The sequence below is a fragment of the Anabrus simplex genome, chromosome 2, assembly GCF_040414725.1.
Source record: "Anabrus simplex isolate iqAnaSimp1 chromosome 2, ASM4041472v1, whole genome shotgun sequence".
Taxonomy (NCBI): domain Eukaryota; kingdom Metazoa; phylum Arthropoda; class Insecta; order Orthoptera; family Tettigoniidae; genus Anabrus; species Anabrus simplex.
In genome coordinates, this window is record NC_090266.1 from 608,176,740 (window position 1) to 608,196,661 (window position 19,922).

At 35.5% G+C, this 19,922-nt stretch overlaps 1 protein-coding gene across 1 annotated transcript in view; it reads right to left on the reverse strand.

The window, feature by feature from the left end:
• The window catches only part of alpha-Man-IIa (alpha-mannosidase 2), a 355,439-nt gene that overhangs the window by 14,931 nt on the left and 320,586 nt on the right, over positions 1-19,922 (reverse strand). The window contains exons 18-19 of the mRNA XM_067139236.2: positions 11,660-11,812; positions 9,899-10,021 (exon numbers count right to left, since the gene is read on the reverse strand). Of these exons, the coding sequence (XP_066995337.2) occupies positions 9,899-10,021; positions 11,660-11,812 (276 nt within the window). The remainder of the gene's footprint in view (positions 1-9,898; positions 10,022-11,659; positions 11,813-19,922) is intronic.

The window sequence follows — 19,922 nt, forward strand, 5'->3', positions numbered from 1 at the left end:
GGGCATGTTGAAACGGGAACTGGCGTGTACGTCACTATGTGCGACAATGCAATTGTACGTCTATAATACATACAACGTGACAATTTTACAAGCAAATCATATCATTCAAGCTCCAGAAACAGCAACCAAGTGTACAACTATGTAAATAAGACTTGAACACAGAAGTCAACCGATGAACTGAACAACATGCAAGACACGAATGTTCATGTGCATGAAGTGTTCCTACATATATTGTATTTATCTTATATACTTATAAGTTAGTTTTAAGTAGAGATAGTGTTTTATAAACTAATTTTAAGACCTAAAGCATATCAGTATAGACATACAATTGCATTGTCGCATGATATAGATGTGAATGTATTGTTCAGCCGAAGATGACCTTATGTAAGGGGTCGAAACCGGTACTGTAGCATAACAAGTGCAATAAATATTGATAGGTGGAAATCCTTTCCTATTTCTAATTGGTATAGGTGGTTGTCATTCAAAGAGTGTTGGAGAGGTTATGTGCTGTATGAAGTTAAGATGGATTCTAAGACATAGTAATATTAACAGACAGGACGATGGCTGTATAATACAAAGAATAAATAGCTTCTATGTGAATTATGGGCCAGTGGAGAAGCAATAACGTCGAGGGAAGTTAAATGTCATGAAGAATGAGAGATATTTAGAAGATATGAAATGAGAAATGCATAGTCTACGAAGTGATAGAGTTGAATAGAATAAATATGGAAATGTAAAAGATATGAAGGTGTATTTGTCGTCGATGTTGAAGAAAGATTAAATAATTCTGATATTAGATGACGTGAGAAGAGGATCATACTTGACAGTTATTGCATAGCAATGGTTTTTTTGAGAAGAGAGCATAATACTATGATTACAGCGTGTTCCAACCTTAAATAAAATTCAAAGCAATGTCCCTAATCAACTGATAGCCTCCATGTTTCAAATAGAAATCATGGTAATGAAATATGATAGGGTTAGTTGACACATTCAGAACTACGTTTTTCCAGAGCAAGTCAAGATGGAGGTTATGAAGCGAGCTTATAATATCACCACATCTTGGCACATGTTTGAATTCTAATGCTCATTTATATAGAATGTAAGATAGGTATGACCTAGTGACCCTTGCTAATGTGTTACGTGAAATTAATATGGGTATGTTAGATGTAGAAATGTTTCGCTGTGAATGATAGGTTAATAACAACATATGTTGGCTGCATACAAGAAACTTGTTGAGCATTTCCAAAACCTAAATAGACGACTGAGGTCATAATAAACTTCAGATGACATAATAAACTACAGACGACATAGTACATTTCTTAGATAATAAAATGTCAGATAATAAAGCCCAACTAGAAATTTCAAATATAATTCAGATCAGATAGAGCCAGAATAAATAGTGCAAGAACAATGTACTTGAGTTAGGATATTGACCACATGATGTTGAATAGTATAATTTTGGTTAGATACGATGTTAAGCTCCAATTCTTAATTAAGGGCATAGACCAAGAAAAAGAATGTAAAGAAATCAGTTTAGGATAATATAAATAGTCACATGTAAATGGTAAATGATCAATCTCAAATTGTAAGAAAATATAAAAAGAGAAAAGTGAACTCATTTCAATTAATGACAGGGAGAAAGTAGGAAGTAAGATATGAAGATTAGTTGTAGAAATTGAGGAATCAGCTGTTCAATGATTGTTTATCTACTGAAAGACAGTTTGTACATAGTGAAATTTTTCTCTTCCTATTCTTTATTTACTTCATTATGTTTAATAAATAGTTATAAGAACTGGAAAACTTGAAGTGTTATTTATGAAAATAATAGGATAAGACGTATTAGAATTAAGGTATTGCATTTTCGAGTTGGGTAACATTGCCATGATGTGTCGGATGGAGACGTCCATCAGTGAGGTCGAAGTTGACGACATGGTTATCGGCGTATAGAGTAATCTCTTGGATCCCACGTTACACTGAACCAAATTTGACATTCCCTGGTAAAGTGGCTGGGAATCCTTTGCGTTGACCAACCTGGATGCAGGAAGGGCGTAACGTGCTGAAGTAATTTATGACAAACATAGCCTCCTATGTACGTAATACAGACAATATCATTTTCGCTTATATGTACATTATCGAGATCATGAATAACTCCTTCAAACTTGGACATATCACAAGTTTCAACATTTTTGTCACAGTCAATATCCTCATTTACAATAAAACCTCGTATTTCTATGTCAGAATGTTTAGCAGAAGGTACCTTAATAATACTAATTGTTTTGAGCTTTTTGTCTGATTCGATCACTTGCGCAGCTGAAATATTATAACAAGCTCCATTCATTTGGCGATACTGTCCAAACCAAGTCTTCAAATGATCTGTCTGAAATTTACCTAGCAAAACGTATTTGAAATTTAACAACGTTAAGAAATATGTACTCAACTATTTTTAGTACAGTACTAACAGTATGAGTCAAAGCTAACTGAGTATTTGATGTGAGTTTACAGTTTCTTCCTCAACTTTTTACCTTCTCCTGGAACTACAAAATAATTCCATTTTTCTAGCCATAACAAAAAGCTTCTCAAAAATAATTATCATGATCCAGAGATTTCATTGGGTAGCAGCAATTGTCCTTAAGTCTGTCTCCTTTAAATGCGTGATTTACATTCATTATTTTCCACCATTTAATTATAACTTCTAAAAAACAAATAGTACCCTCAACATTGTAGTCTGTAGCTGACAAGTGTTTGAGAGCAGCCACATTTTTTTCATAAAAAACACTGGCACATAAGTTCACATTCTGCCTTTCCAAGAAAGTCGGGAAAATTTTTTAAAAATCAAGAGCAGGTGTTAATTTAATTCCACTGTGTTGTTCACTTTGTTGCAGCATTGATAAATCAGACACACTGGCAGGAAGAGTGGCATTATGATTTGTAAAATCTGGGAGATAAAATGTGTACCGAGCCAGACAGGACAAAAATATTTTGAATGTTGTCATAAGGATTAATACCAATATAGTTGGTATACCAATATAAACGATAAAGTTTCACCACATAAGTTCGTAAACACTGACCTATTAACAACGTTGTTATCCAAAATAAAACTAAAAACCTTATATCCCCATTCTGTCAACACTTTCAAGACCTGTAAATTAATGATGATGATGATGATGATGATGCTTGCTGTTTAAAGGCGCCTAACATCTAGGTCATCGTCCCCTAAAGGTACGAAATGAGACTAAATGTAATGACAATTTAAAAGTCCAAAATCATCCACCGACCAGAATTCAGAATGTGATGATGAAGAATGAATGGATGGATATGAACTTAAAACAATCAGTGGATCTGACCCGCAATGCTCTACATTCCCAGAAACTAGCGTTAAACAATAGTATTAGTGCATCGATGATGCTTGTAGTCTAAAGGGGTCCAAAATCCAGGTCATCGGCACTCATAATGGTACTTATTGCTATGTAAGTAGAACTATGGTATTTGTCATGTTGTGGTACTAATCAAAAGTAGCGTAGACTCGCGGTATTCCACACATTATGGTACTACTCACAGGTAATGTAATATGCACCTGTAACACAGGCCTATGGAGTTTCTCACATTGCGCCGCCATTTACAGGCAACGCAAACCTACAGTGTTCCTTATATAGGTGTACTTACCACAGGGACTCGTACTATCCCGTGGTGTTCCTCACATAGTGGGTACTAATCATAGGCAAGGCAGACCCATCGTGTCACTCGTATAGTGCTACTAATCACAGGTACTGTAAAACCCGCCCTGCTTCACACACTGTCGCCACTAATCACAAACCTATTGTGTACCGAACACAGTGGTACTACGTGCAAGTAAAGGCGACCCATGGTGTTTCCCGCGTTGTGGTACTAATTACAAGTAGTCTCATGGTTATCATTCGATCATCCCTTGGTCACCTCTTTTAGTCGCCTATTACGACAGGCAGGGGATTCCGTGGATGTATTCTTTTCCTGCATCCCCCACACACAGGCAGCCTGTAAAGTTAGTTCACATAACTGATCTCCTGTTAAACCTTCGCAAGAAAATAAACCTACATCTTTATTGTTTGACAGTAAGGAGGATACCATAGAAGTCTGTATAGTAGTAGCTACATTTAGTGAATATTCACTAGACGGGGTTGTACAGCTAAATCTTCAAGCTTGCCCCCTTTTTATGTTACTTCAGGTCTAACATAAATTTCATCCAAAAGCAAATTACAATGTCTCTTGTGTTTACTCGGTGCAGATCCATTCTTTCAGTAATTTAAATGGGATACATCTATTACACAGTTTCCACAGCCTACCTTAGAAGCAAATGTTTTCAAATTTCATGGATGTGGCATAGTTAACAATTTTGACCATCTAATACCTTTGTATGCATCAGGGAAGCTATTAATGTTGTCCAGTAGTTCCTCTTTTTTATTGGAATTCTGAAAGCATTCTTCTATTTCCTTTCGCCTTTGCTCGGGATTTTCCTTTCTTGAGACAAAACTTTTGATAGATCGATATGCCGGCAAGTTTTCAAAATTTTTTGGTATGGCATCATTATTTAATTTTAACTGATCACGTTTTGCAGTTAGTAAAGAACCATCAAACAATATCATCGAATCTTCCTGCACTATGTACCTTTCATCAAAATGTTTGATCCATACCTTTGACGAATTAGTAACTCCTGTGAATAGCTCTAAGCCATATCTGAGATTCAGTGGGATTTTTAGGAAACGAAAATACACTGATGGGATTTCTAGGATCACAGTTACTTTCCCAGCCTGGGACGAAACAGGAAGATGGCATATTCAGTCAGTGTTGTGTAATTCACACTCAAATTTAACGATATATCATATCACTACATCTAGAAAAGATTAACCACGTCAAGAACAGGATGAATTGATTGAAGGAACAACATGAAACAGCTAAGATTGCTGACAGGAAATTAAAGGGCATGAAGCAAGGAGCTCGCTTGCACCATCCACACTGGTGACGTGGCATCTCAGGTGGAGGGGGAGCAGCATGGCCTGTGTATCTAGTGATGATGATGATGATGATGATGATGATGCTTGTTGTTTAAAGGGGCCTAACATCTAGGTCATCGGCCCCTGTGTATCTAGTGTCGCCTTGGCTGAACCCACTGATATGTCTTGTTTGTATAGTAAACTGGCTTCTCCTCTGTTGTGTGTCACCTGTTGTCTTTTGAAATTTTAGACCTAAATTCAAGAGTTCCTAAAGAGGTTCTTATCCCATAAGAGGAAAATCCTAGTGTATCCCCAACTACCCTTTTATGTTTGTTCTGGAAATTAGAGATGATGGTGAAAAGACCCCCACCCCCTTGCTCTTTTGTGTCATTGTATTTGTGGCCGAAAGAAGATAAATTACACTTCAATATCATATCTTTATTACAGTACTCCTAACTTTATTGGATATATGTTCTAGTCTAGCACCTATCATTTACATGAATCTTATTTAGTACTTCCCCCTGTATTTAATATAATTTGTTCCACTGCTTTATACTGCTGCGTTAGCACTTCTAGTTGCTTATCCCATTCAGCTGTTTTCCTTGTTGAGTCTTTCCTCTTGCCTGTGAACAGACAGCTACTTGTGATTGGGCACATTTCCCTACTTCCCAGTCACACAATGATTGTTAACTTACTCACTCGATTACTGATTCTGTTACAATGAAAAGGACTCGAGTGCAGATGTTCAAGGAGGAATCGAGTGCAGATGTTCAAGCAGGCAAAATATGTTTTGGAGCCACTCTACATTTCTGAGGATACTTCCCCTTTGATCCTCTCCTGGATCATGGATAATAATGGAAAGTATTTTGTTTACTTTTCATACCCTTTTCCTTTAAATTTTGTTTATCGCAGGGTTTTTATTATCTTTTAATCTTCTTTTATGTTAGGTGAAATTCATTTTTAGCCCAAGCATCCATCTTGGTTTCTGTTTAATATTTTCTAGCAGTTCATTTTGTATATATATACAGTAAATATAAAATAACACGTCCTGACTGGCTGAATGACTGAATGATTCATCATCGCCAAGCCAAAACTACTGAACATAAAGAAATTACATTTTGGAGATGCAGTAGAACACCGCTTAACCGAAACCCAGCTTAACCGAAATGCTCTGGCAAAATTGTATTTTAATATATTTTACTCCCTTTTTTAGCTGTCAATATCAGTAATTCTCCTGCTATATGTGCTGAGAGCTACTAGGCAAACCCTATTTTGACAATAGCAGTTCTGAGAATCGACTTACAGCAGATGATGGATTCAATGCATTTGAGGTAAAATTGATTTCAAAGTTTTATTAAAATACAGTACCACTAGCTTTAATTACAGTACTGTAATAAAATTACTGTATACGGTATTCAGTTCAGTAGTAACAAAATAAATTGTTTTATTATTTCAGATTGCTTTGTGCTTTGTTGAACAAAGCAATGAATCTACACCAGCTGATGTAGTGTTGATTAAACGGCGGCACAACATACATGCATGACAGCGCTGCACTAAGAAAATTCAGAAGAACATCACTGGTGTTATACAATGAGTGACATTATGTAAACATTTTAATGTTAATATACAGTATGCACCTTTGCTTAACAGAGTTTATGCAATTTTATTTCGACATTTAACTTCCGAAAATATTTACCGCGTGTCATCCAGAAAAATACGTCAACCAAAATGGCTCCACCCCCTTTATTTAGGATAAATGGGGTTCTATTGTACATTTGTATTAGACTGAAGGTGCTCCCTAATGAAAGATTATTGGATATTCCATCGCTAAGGGGGTGAAAAGGGGGGAATGAATTTTTTAAATTATATCTGTATTTCAAAAGCTTAAAAGTTTACAATGTAAAAATTGGAATTTGGAATCACCTTTAAAAATAAAGAAACATGTACTTTTTTGTTCTTCGAAAATCCCATTAAGGAGGGGAAAAAAAAAGGGGTTGAATACCTTTTATGAGGATACTTATATCTCAAAAAGTGAAGATGTTACCGACATGAAAATTGGTATTTGGTATCTCCTTTAAAAATAAAGAAACACATATTTTTTGTTTTTTGAAAATCCAATTAATGGCGGGTGAACAGGAGTAACAAAGGGGGTGAAATTTTAACAAGACACTATATACAGTACATCTCAGAAACGTAACATATTACAGACATGCAAATTGGTATCTGGAATCTCCCGTAAAAGTAAAGAAACACAGATAATTTGTTGTCGGAAAATCCACTTAAGGGGAACTGAAAAAGGGAGTGAATTTTTAAAACGAGCATATATACAGTATACCTCAAAAAATTAACATGTTACTGACGTGAAAATTGGTATTATTAATCTCTTTAAAAAATTTAGAAACATGTACTTTTTTGTTTTCCAAAAAATCACTTAGGAGGGGCAGGGAGGGGGTAAAAGGACTGGAAAGGGGGCTGAATTATTTTCATTAGGATACTGATATCTCAAAAACTGAAGATGTTACTGACATGAAAATTGGTATTTGGGGCCTCTTTTAAAAATAAAGAAATATGTATTTTTTGTTTTTGGAAAATCCATGGGTGTGAAAGAATTGAAAAATTATTTGAATTCTTTGTATGAGAATACTTATATCTAAAAAGCTAAAGGTGTTGCAAACGTGAAAATTGGTATCAGTTTTTGGAAACGCCAGAATGCTGGAATTTTGTCTCACAGGGTCCCACAGGAGTTTTTTTACATGCCAGTAAATCTACCGACATGAGGCTGACTTATACCTTCAAATACCACTGGACTGAGCCAGGATCGAACCTGCCAAGTTGGGGTCAGAAGGCTAGTGCCCCAACCACCTGAGCCACTAAGCCTGGCACTACTAAATTTAACATTATCGATTTTTTCTATTTTGATCCTCAATTTTCTTGCCTAATCTCTCCACTAATTTCTCAGTACCTAATTTAACATCAACAAATTTCCTACTTTGATCCTCAATTTCCTTACTTAGTCTCTCCTCTAATTTCTGTTTACCTTCTTTAACGTCCTTGTGTAGTTCCAAAAGAATGCTCAACACATCCATACTAGCCCCCTGTTGCACTCGGAGTAACCGATACCAGGTTCTCGCTAGGCGTGCTATTTTCTATTAGGCTACCCCAATTGTTACTCTGTGAGTCATGCTCTGCGTTTTAAGTATGATCCATCGTTAAATTACCACTATTATTCTCATTATCAAACCTTACCAAATCCCCATTTGCTTCACTTGCCATACTGCTAGGAACTCTAACTGTAATACTGTTACGTAGCTTTAAACTTTCAGACTTGCAACAACTATTATACATAATACATAAGAAATACAATTCTCATTTGACGTTGTTTAAACCCATATATCGAAATACACTTTTCACTTTCAACATTATTTGAATACACAGAGTTAAGTATACCCTTCACTTTCAACGCTGTTTGAACACATACATAGGCTCTACTTCAAAATATACTCTTCACTTGTTTGAACACATACATTATAATATACCCTTCATTTTCAACGTTATTTGAAGAGCTCAGACAGACCAACCTTATACTCTACCTTATATCCTATGAACTTGTGCATACGCACAGGTCCATCAACAGATTAACAGCTTTATTCTGTTCCACGATGGTGCACTAATTGTAATATACTACTAACTATTGCCCCACTGTTGGGTGACAATTGTAATATTAGTAACATAAAATATGAATGATAAAATAAACTAAATCATTAATCGCCTCACGTTTGGGCAATGTATGTAACATTAAAATAATTACATTGATCAAAATATTACTGTCACAATCTAATCAATAAAACTTTAGCTCCTCCTCTGCCATTAGGTACACAACTCACTGCAATCTCTCTCCTCATCACTCGTCACTAACACGCGGGACGTATTAGAACTCTGCACCTGTCAACATGTTTTACTTAAACTACCTATAATTCCATAACTGCTTAGCAAGGTCTGTTATCGTCAAAAATGGCCAACACTCTTCAAGATCTTGTACGGTTTTCTTTTAATTAATTCAGCATTTTGCTGTTCTAAAGAAGAAGAATATTAAGGTAAGTAATCAAATCTCATAAACTGGTACTTTCAACCTTTGTGAATCCAGTGGCACATAATTTACAAGTCTTTCTCTTCATTACCTTAACTACTGCTATAGTGCTTATTTCCTCAAGAAACATTAATGTAACATTATCTAATGAATAATCGTGTTCTGCAAGATATTTCACTTCAGACACTAGAAAGTAAAATTTTGGATTGGCGAGTCTTTCGACTCTCTTTTCCACATCAATCTTTACATATTTGCATTCAAGAAATATCTAATCAATAATTAATTGTATTCTGTAACATTTTTCACTTGAGGTACTACAAAGTATAATCTTGGTTTAGCAAACTTTTTGCTTCATTTTCTTCAATATTAATTTTTTACATATTTAAAGGTCATCTAGTCACTAAATTAATCTTAGTTTAATCAAATTGTTAACTTTTTTTCAACTGTTAAATTTTGAGATTATTTATTGTAAAATGTTTTGATAACAGAATATTTGAAAACTGTTGGGTTTCTCCCATTGCCCTTTTTCTCCTTTTATGTCTCCATCCGATCTACCTGCCAAACTTCCTAACCCATCTCTCAGTAAACCTTTACCGTTGCCACACCTATCCCATCTTTTGAAAACAGTCCCAACCGTTGACTCTACCAAATTTTTCTCGCTCATTAAGAAAGATGTATCATATATGTAAGGGTGAAGGGTGAACGTTTATTTTCCATGCAAAGTATACTGCTTGAGAGCATTAATTATTACATTAAGTATTACATTATTACCATACTGGTAGAATGTAGAATGAAGAAGTGTAGCTTTCAAATACATAAAAAACTACAAGGTAAATCTGCTTACCACACAATTACTCTGACGTTCTTCCAATATCAAACGAAATATTGCTGGCATAGGGTGGTTATCAGTAACTCCTTGTCCCAGTCCTCTGTTGTCATCTTGGTTCAGTCTGCGATCCTGCATCACCTTTTTATCACAAGAGATAATAAAAATGGATCTAAATCAGAGCAAGAGCAAGAGAAAAATCAAGTGAATGGAACTTTTAACAGAGGTAACTATTGTCTTTACCAAAACGTGCATGCAATCATTTACCTAACTCCTAAAAGAATTGAAGGATTTGTTTAATCTGCACTCTACAGATGATGTTGAAAATGGATATCATTAAAATACAAACAAATGTAGAGAATAAAGTTTAGAGTTTATAGTTTATAGAGAAGTCAACACTTTGAAGAAGTTATCACATACCTCATAATCATTTATATTTTTTATATGGATCAGCAGTCAAAGCTACAGTAGTTTTACGCACTTGTCCTTACTGACAATATAGGTAGTATTTTCCCACTGGGTAACTTCTGCCCTCATTTTGTGTGTTTCTTCTTTGTTGAACAATACGTACATACATACATACATACATACATACATACATACATACATACATACATACATACATACGATACATTACATACTCTGACATATCTTCCTAACTCTCAGTTATGTCTATCACTGGACAGAGTTCACAGATGTCAGGAACAGTTGAGTGGGTATGCAGTGCAATCTTCCTTTGTTTTGTATCTAACAATTTTTCTTGAGATATTATTGTAGCTTTATATATTGCCTTGAGGCATGAAAGAGGATGAATTTGTGGTCTTCTTATCTGCTGCTTTAAGAATTTTAATGGGACTGTCCAAAAATTCCATGTACGGAAATGAAATATCTGTAAAAACTCAACTTCAGTAAGAGCGAATGTGGACCCTTTTTAGAATACTAGAAAAAGGCTAAACTAAAACTAATGCATGTGAGTGAAATGTTTAACTTCATTCATCTTGATTTAAAAATGCATGTGAACTCTGTGAACAACTCTGATATTTATTGGCAGAATATCCATTATAAATTTAGAAGAAGTTGAAGTGTTAAGGTAAATGAGAAAACAGAGACCTTGTTGATTTCATCTGTTTAATGAACGATAGTGAGATTGAGGATTTGAAACATATCTAAATTATATTAGATAGTTTTAGGGGTTGTGTAGGAATATTACATTTATTGCAACATAATAATCAAGTTATGTTTAGTGGGTTCCATTTATAGTGCCATATTCCACATGTTATACATGGCTAAACATGTAATGTCACCCGAGAGTTAGGAAGGTATAATGGTGTCGATTTGCATTATTTAACGATATCAATGAATACATTTTGGGTGCTTTCTTCTTTACTGCCCGTGTGGAATTAAGTAAATGGTTAGATAGAAATTTTGTAGTAAGTAAATTGGTGCTTGACTAGATATGTATATTGCTGAGAAGGAAAGTGTGTCAAAACTTACATACATACATACATACATACATACATACATACATAATGACATAAAAACTGAAACAAATTGTTTATCAAATTTTGTTTTATAAAAATTGTGTTTAGCATTTGTATGTTAACTTTTGTTTTGTTTTAATTTCAATCAACTGAAAGGTTTTTCACTTTCCAATATATTACGTTTATCAAGAAGGTAAACATTTCAATCCAGGTTGAATTCAAATCCAATTTACTGATTTTAATTTACAGTAGAAAAATAAGAATATTTCTTAAATTAGTATAAATCATAATCTATTACCTCTAACTGACCTTCCTTTAATGCTCCAACACCACAAGGCTGGCCAGACACAACTGACAAACGAACACCTTTATCTTCAATGTATGCCATGCTGGGAAGTGGGTAATAATTTGCTTGCAAAGGCAATTTTGAGAAATGCTTGCGTTTTATCATCTGCAACAAAATATGTTTTCAACATATTCATGTATATGGTAATATTTGTTTTCATACCATTTAATACCAATAGTAGTAACATACAGCAAATGGCTGATGATACATACATACATATTCATTAATTTATTCATTTATTTAGCTTCCATAGACTGTACAATTATATATTTTGAAATATGCCAACAGTATAGGAGTTGTCAAGTGATTTCCTAATACTAACAATAATATATGCACAATAATGAACACTTTGAAAAAGAAGAAAAATACCTCAATGTTAGGACAGCACATCTTAATTTTTAAATAATAAATAATATTAATAACCAATATTTACAAGACAAAATAAAAATAAAAATCTATTGGTGTGATGTTAATAATATGTACATAATCAATGTGACATTAACATATTTTTAAGGCTATATGCTAGATATTAAGAACGTTACAAGTTATAGCAGTAATAGCATCATTACCAGCACTTCATCATGTATTCTTCTGTACTATAAAAGCAGCTACTCAGCAGGAGATTTTTTAAAGCTGTGGTAAATGAACTGATGGGACTAATATCTTTAATCTTATTTGGAAGCTTATTATACAATCTGATTCCAACAGAGTCTACATGTCTCAAGACAATGGTTTTAATCTTGTGCTCGATAAAAATATTATTTCTTGTTCACGTCTGGTAACTGTGATTGTCAAAATTCTTTCTGAAGTGATCAATATTTTTTTTCACTTGTAGAATGCATTGCATGATGTATATGCTTGGTACTGGGAGCATCCTTAGTCTCTTAAATTATGGTCTGCAATGATCTAACCTGTTACGTCTCGATATAATTCTGATAGCTCATTTCGGTATTCGAAAAATAACATCAAGATTTGATTTGCAGCAGCCCCAGAGACCAAATAGCAGTGATGACTGAATGGAAATATCCAAAATATGCTATTCTAACATATTCTTCACTACAACTATTAGACAAAATCCTTAAGGCAAAACAAACAGAACTCAGAGACTTTTTTTAAATATGACAATCCCATCTTAATTTTTCATCTATATGGACACATAAAAATTCTGTCATCAACTTATTTTCAATTGCTTTTGCATTTAATATAATGTTGTTTTTTTTTTTGCAGTTTTGTCATGGTAGTTAAATGCCTTGAATGCCATGTATTGGGTCTTTTTTAAGTTCAATGTTAATTTGTTTTTCCTGATCCATGATTCTAACCTAGACAGAGCTGTATTTGCTGCAGTTTCTATAGACATAGGGTCAGGGTTATTCATCAGCATACAGAACTGCAGTTTCTACTTGATTATTGTGAGGAAGATCATTCACATAGATCAAGAAAAAAACAGGCCCCAAAATACTACCCTGAAGAATACCTAAGTCTATGTTTTTTCCCTGAAAGTGATATGTCTCATTATGCCCTTTACTGTTACAATGTGCATTTCAACAAACTGGGATTGTTTATCCAGGCATGATCTAAACCAGTCGTTAACAATTCCTCTAATTCCAGTCTGATATAATTTGTGCAACAATATTTTATGATCAACAGTATCAAATGCCTTTGAAAGGTCAAGAAATGGTCCTTTCACAGTTTCATCATTTAAAGAGCATTTATGACCAACAGTGTAAAATGTGATAAAGCAAAGTACTTCTGCCAGCTCTGAACCCATGTTGTGCATTATTTAACAAGTTATATGTGATTAAAAATTTAGTAAGCCGATCTTTCATAGCACATTCAAATATTTTTGAAATAACAGTAAGTATTGATATTGGTCTGTAATTATGTAAATCGTGTAAGTATCCACTTTTAAAGACTGGGATAACTTTAGCTATTTTTAGGAGATTAGGAAACTGACCACTAGAAAATGATTCATTGATGAGATCAGTTGAAGACTATACCAGATAAGGGGCACATTTTTTAATAAGTTTTTTGGGAATTTCATCTATACCTGTGGAAATGTTATTCTTGAAAGACTGTATGATTTTAAGAACTTCCAATTCTGTTACTTGGAGTTAATTGCATAGAGTTTTGCACAAAGGTTGGGAGTTCTGGTAATACATCTGATTTATTTGGATTTTCAAGTTTGTGTGGTAGGGATAGAAAGAAATCATTTATATAATTAGCCAAATGATGAGGGCCATTCATTTGTATTCCCCTTTATTCCGGTATATGCGTACAGCTCCATCCATCGAGTTAATTCCTAAATTAGACTTTATCCCCTCATTCCGAGTACCCTCCTGCCATTGTTCCCACCTGTTAGTACCAGCATCATTCTTGCTACTTTCATGTCTGTTACTTCTAACTTATGAATAAGATATCCTGAGTCCACCCAGCTTTCGCTCCCGTAAAGCAAAGTTGGTCTGAAAACAGACCGATGTAAAGATAGTTTCGTCTGGGAGCTGACTTCCTTCTTACGGAATACTGCTGATCGCAACTGTGAGCTCACTGCATTAGCTTTACTACACCTTGATTCAATCTCACTTACAATATTACCATCCTGGGAGAACACACATCCTAAATACCTGAAATTATCGACCTGTTCTAGCTTTGTATCACCAATCTGACATTCAATTCTGTTGAATTTCTTACCTACTGACATCAATTTAGTCTTCAAGAGGCTAATTTTCATACCACACTCACTGCACCTATTTTCAAGTTCCAAGATATTAGACTGCAGGCTTTCGGCACAGTCTGCCATTAAGACCAAGTCATCAGCATAGGCCAAACTGCTTACTACATTTCCACCTAACTGAATCCCTCCCTGCCATTTTATACCTTTCAGCAGATGATCCATGTAAACTACAAACAGCAAAGGTGAAAGATTACAGCCTTGTCTAACCCCTGTAAGTACCCTGAACCAAGAACTCCTTCTACCATCAATTCTCACTGAAGCCCAATTGTCAACATAAATGCCTTTGATTGATTTTAATAATCTATAATTCCATAGTCCCCCAGTATAGCAAACATCTTTTCCCTCGGTACCTTGTCATATGCTTTCTCTAGATCTACGAAACATTAACACAACTGCCTATTTCTCTCGTACCATTTTTCAATTACCTTGTGCATACTGAAAATCTGATCCTGACAGCCTCTCTGTGGTCTGATACCACACTGGTTTTCATCCAACTTCCTCTCAACGACTGATCGCACCCTCCCTTCCAAGATGCCAGTGAATACTTTGCCTGGTATACTAATCAATGAGATACCTCAATAGTTGCTGCAATCCTTCCTGTTCCCTTGCTTATAGATAGGTGCAATTACTGCTTTTGTCCAATCCGAAGGTACCTTACCAACACTCCACACTAATTTTACTACTCTATGAAGCCATTTCATCCCTGCCTTCCCACTATACTTCACCATTTCAGGTCTAATTTCATCTATTCCTGCTGCCTTATGACAATGGAGTTTATTTAACATTCTTTCCACTTCCTCAAGCATAATTTCAGCAACATCATTTTCCTCCTCCCCATGAGCTTGGCTGTTTGCAACACCACCAGGATGATTTCCGTTTACATTCAGAAGATGTTCAAAATATTCCCTCCACCTCTCCAGTGATTCCCTGGGATCTATTATGAGTTCACCTGAATTACTCAAAACACTGTTCATTTCCTTTTTCCCTCCCTTCCTAAGATTCTTTATTACTGTCCAGAAAGTTTTCCCTGCTGCTTGACCTAGCCTTTCTGGGCTATTACCAAAATCTTCCTATTACTTCTTTTTGGAATCAACAACTATTTGTTTCACTCTGTTTCTTTCACCGACATACAAATCCCTGTCTGCCTCGGCCCTTGTTTGGAGCCATTTATGATGTCTTCTTTTTACGTTTACAAGCTGCTCTCACTTCATTATTCCACCAAGATGTTCGCCTTTTCCCATCTTTACACACAGTTGTTCCTAGGCATTCCCTTGCTGTTTCTACTACAGCCTCCCTGTATACCACTCATTCACTTTCTATATCCTGAACGTGCTTACTGTCTACTGTTCGAAACTTCTCACTAATCATATCCATGTACTTCTGTCTAATTTCCTCGTCCTGGAGATTTTCTACCGTTATTCGTTTGCAAACAGATTTTACTTTCTCTACCCTAGGCCTAGAGATACTTAGTTCACTACAGATCAGATAGTGGTCTGTATCATCGAAAAATCTGCGAAAAACTCGTACATTCCTAACAGATATCCTGAATTCAACCTAGAGATACTTAGTTCACTACAGATCAGATAGTGGTCTGTATCATCGAAAAATCTGCGAAAAACTCGTACATTCCTAACAGATATCCTGAATTCAAAGTCGGTTAAGATATAGTCTATTATGGATCTGGTACCCCTAGCCTCCCATGTGTAGCGGTGAATAGCCTTATGCTTGAAGAATGTATTCGTAACAGCTAAACCTATACTAGCACAGAAGTCCAGCAAACACTTCCCATTCAAATTTGCTTCCATATCTTCCCCACATTTACCAATCACCCTTTCGTATCCTTTAGTTCTATTTCCAACTCTCGCATTGAAATCGCCCATTAGCACTATTCTATCCTTGCTGTTGACCCTGACCACAATGTCACTAAATGCTTCATAAAACTTGTAACTTCATCCTCATCTGCACCCTCACATGGTGAATACACGGACACAATTCTTGTCCTAATTCCTCCAACTGACAAATCTACCCACATCATTCGCTCATTTACGTGCCTAACAGAAACTATGTTGCGTGCAGTGGTATTCCTGATAAAGAGCCCTACCCCAGACTCCGCCCTTCTCTTTCTAACACCCGTCAAGCACACTTTATAATCTCCTATCTCTTCCTCATTATCTCCCCTTACCCGAATATCACTTACTCCTAGCACATCCAGATGCATCCTCTTTGCTGTCTCAGCCAGTTCTACCTTCTTTCTTCCATAAGCCCCATTAATATTAATAGCTCCCCATCAAATTCCATTTTGTTCGCCAAGTTGTTTCCAAGGAGTCCCTTGCCTGTCAAATGGGATTGGGACTCCATTACTCCCATAGGTCGGAGGCTTGCTTAAAATGTTCTGAGCTCGGTAAATTCATGAAGCAGGATGCTACCCTACTTACACATAGTCCAAGTGAGGATCTCTCCTCTAACGGGTTATGGACCACCGGTGAATTGTATAGTCCTAGCCGCCTGTGCACAAGGAGGGCTGTGACTGAGAATATGTCCTAGATGCCCACCCCCATTCCATAGCAACTGGTATCCCGACTCTCAGGACCACTTACTAGGCCACTCAGCCGTTGCCCATGATTCACGAACTAGGACATGACTACAGTAACCCACAAACATGAAACATGAAAAAAAATTCTTGTACAATTTTTTAATGTCCAGGTCAAGAGGAATTCAAATTTAATGCCTAGTTTCTTTCAGTTGTAATGTCATAATTTTGTATTCTCATCTGTTTTATAGCAGCAGGTCCTACTACTTTTTGACACAATTTAAAGAATATATTTTGTTCAATATCGAATTAATTTATAGTTTTATTTCAATGGTAGAATTAGATAACCTAAAATTTAATGGGGAAACAAAACAACAATCTCCTTTTCCTAGAACCTATATGTTATGCTGTCGAAGTAAGCTTATTACCTCACACCCCAGAGATATTCAAGACTCTCATTCTATTATTGCTGCATTGAGTTGTAGTTGGTGCCCATCAAATACTGTATGTGTAAGTAATCAGCTAAGAATTAAGTGTGAGTACATAGTCTGACGATTGAGTATTTTGTTTCATGAATATGTTAATATTTTTTCATTATAATTTAATTTTATATTTTTATAAGAAGTGAGGGGTAGTCGCAAAGTGTCGCCACAACGTGAGACTCGAATAAATTCAGAACTTGTTCTGAAAGACAGCATATCATAGGTTGATTTAGTTAAGAGTATGCACATCTAAGAAAACGGAATTATAACCGGTAAATGTCAGGAGTGTAAGTTTGTGTTACATGTTTGTATTTTGGGGGCACGTCAAGGAATTTGAAGAGGGAAATTAATTTGAGATTCCCTACTATTACTAGTGAACTAAAGATGGACATGGAAGGTTCTGAAGCGAGTCAGGAAAGTGCAGAAATTGAGAAGTGCATTGAAACTCAAAAAGAAGTCTAAGGGGGAATAAATTTACAACAATTTAATTTGCTGATGGCCAGAATGACCAAGCTCTTTGAAAAGAATATCAAAACTAGGAATAAACAGATTGAAGAATTAATTAGTAGGAATGAAAATAGGAATAAACAAATAATTAGCAAAATGGAACAAGTAATTGGCAGTATTAACAAAAATTTTAATGTGACCATTAGTAAAATAGATACTAAGATATTAGAGGTAACTGATCAAACATCTAAGTTAGAAAGTAAGTCAAAGAAAGTGTGTGATGAAATTAAAGGTGAAATGGAGTGGAGTTCATACTCAGACCGATAAAGTCAAGGGAACATGTACACAGGATAGTAACAACATTGTACCGTTAAGTAATAAGATTTCTAGTAATCGGGAAGAAATTCATGAGGTATTTGAGATAAGATTGGACAAGATTTACAACGCAGTTGGGAAAGATATGAGGGAACACGTTCATGAAAACGAGTAATTGAAAGCAAACTTCGGGAGGTCAGTGAACTAAGGAACAAACAGGAAACACTATCACAGGAAGGGATGAATGAAGAAGAAAAATTGCAGGAAGAAGTGAGAATAGTGAAAGGGAATGCTGAGAGAGTAGCGGAAGAAGAAGTTTTGAGTTGCCAGAGAGTGCAATGGCAAGAATTTAGAGGTCAGATGGTGGGAGAAGTGGTAGTAGCGAGTGATTCGTTCAGTATGGATCAAGATTTACCCAAGTTTTCTGGAAAACAGTTCAATCCTATGGAATTTGTAAAACTAGTTGAGAAAAGATTTGCAAGTAAGTTAAGGAATAATATTACTGAATGGGAATACGTGTTGGAGATCTTGTCGAATGTTTTTATCGGTAAAAATAAAATATGGTTTCGAGTGTGATGGAATAATGTGTCTAATTTAGGAGAATTTAAAGAGAAGTTCATTGACAAGTTTTGGGATGAGAATGTACAAGGGTGCGAGAGAGAATGCATGATGTTTGGTAAAAATGGAACAGTATAGAGAGAGAGAGAGAGAGAGAGAGAGAGGGGGGGGGGGGGGGGGGAATGTCAGCCAAGTATAAGAGGAGAGGTAGTAATCATGATCAGCAGAGGATTAATAGTTATGTCAATGGTGATAAGGGTCAGCAGAGTAACCAGAGACAATCCGAAAATGGGAGGCGTATGAATCTGAGTTATGAGAGGGATTATGATAAGCTGAATATGAATGTTATCAAGGAGTCGTTATCGAGCCAGAATATTTCAAACTCACAGAGAATCAGATAAAGTAAGTCATGTGGACAGGCCGAAGGTAGAAATTGAACAGGAAAGTAGTATAAGTAGTTGTGTAGTGAAAATAGATTTAAGAGTAAAGTGTGATTGTGACCTAAGTAATGTTAAGTGAGATATTTTAAGTAATGGCATAGTCATAGTTTATAGAGTAATTAATGGTAGTAGTAACTTAGACATAAGAAGTGATCTGTTAAGTGATGTAAGTACTTATAATACTGAGGATATAAGTAGTGAGGTAGTAACTCCGACAATATAAATTATGATATGGAGAAGGAAAGTGAAGGTAATATTAGATATTATAATAGCCGTTGGTAATAAGACTAATAAGTCACAGTGAGTGAATAAAATGATATCGGTACCACTCACGATTGAAGATAACTAACTTTCAGCCATGCCTTGTTATACCAAATCTTGTGTATTCAGTTATTTTAGGAGCTGACTGTTTTACAAATCATGGAGCTAGATTAGACTTTGATTTGGGTAGTGTCTGTTCGTCTTGGGAGAAAACTGGTAAAGAAGTACGTGTAAATTATGATGGGTCTGAGGTAAGTGTTGGTGACGTGTGTTCTATTAAAGATATAAGGGAGGTGAGTAAAGGTATTCCTAGTGAGAGGAAATGTTTTGATGTGTGTATCACGTGTCTATACGACAGGATTCGAGGGATAGTCTGTACGAGACAGTGGCGAGGGGTAATTTGAGTGAATTACAGGAGGAGCAATTGTGGTCGATGTTAGTTGAGCATTGA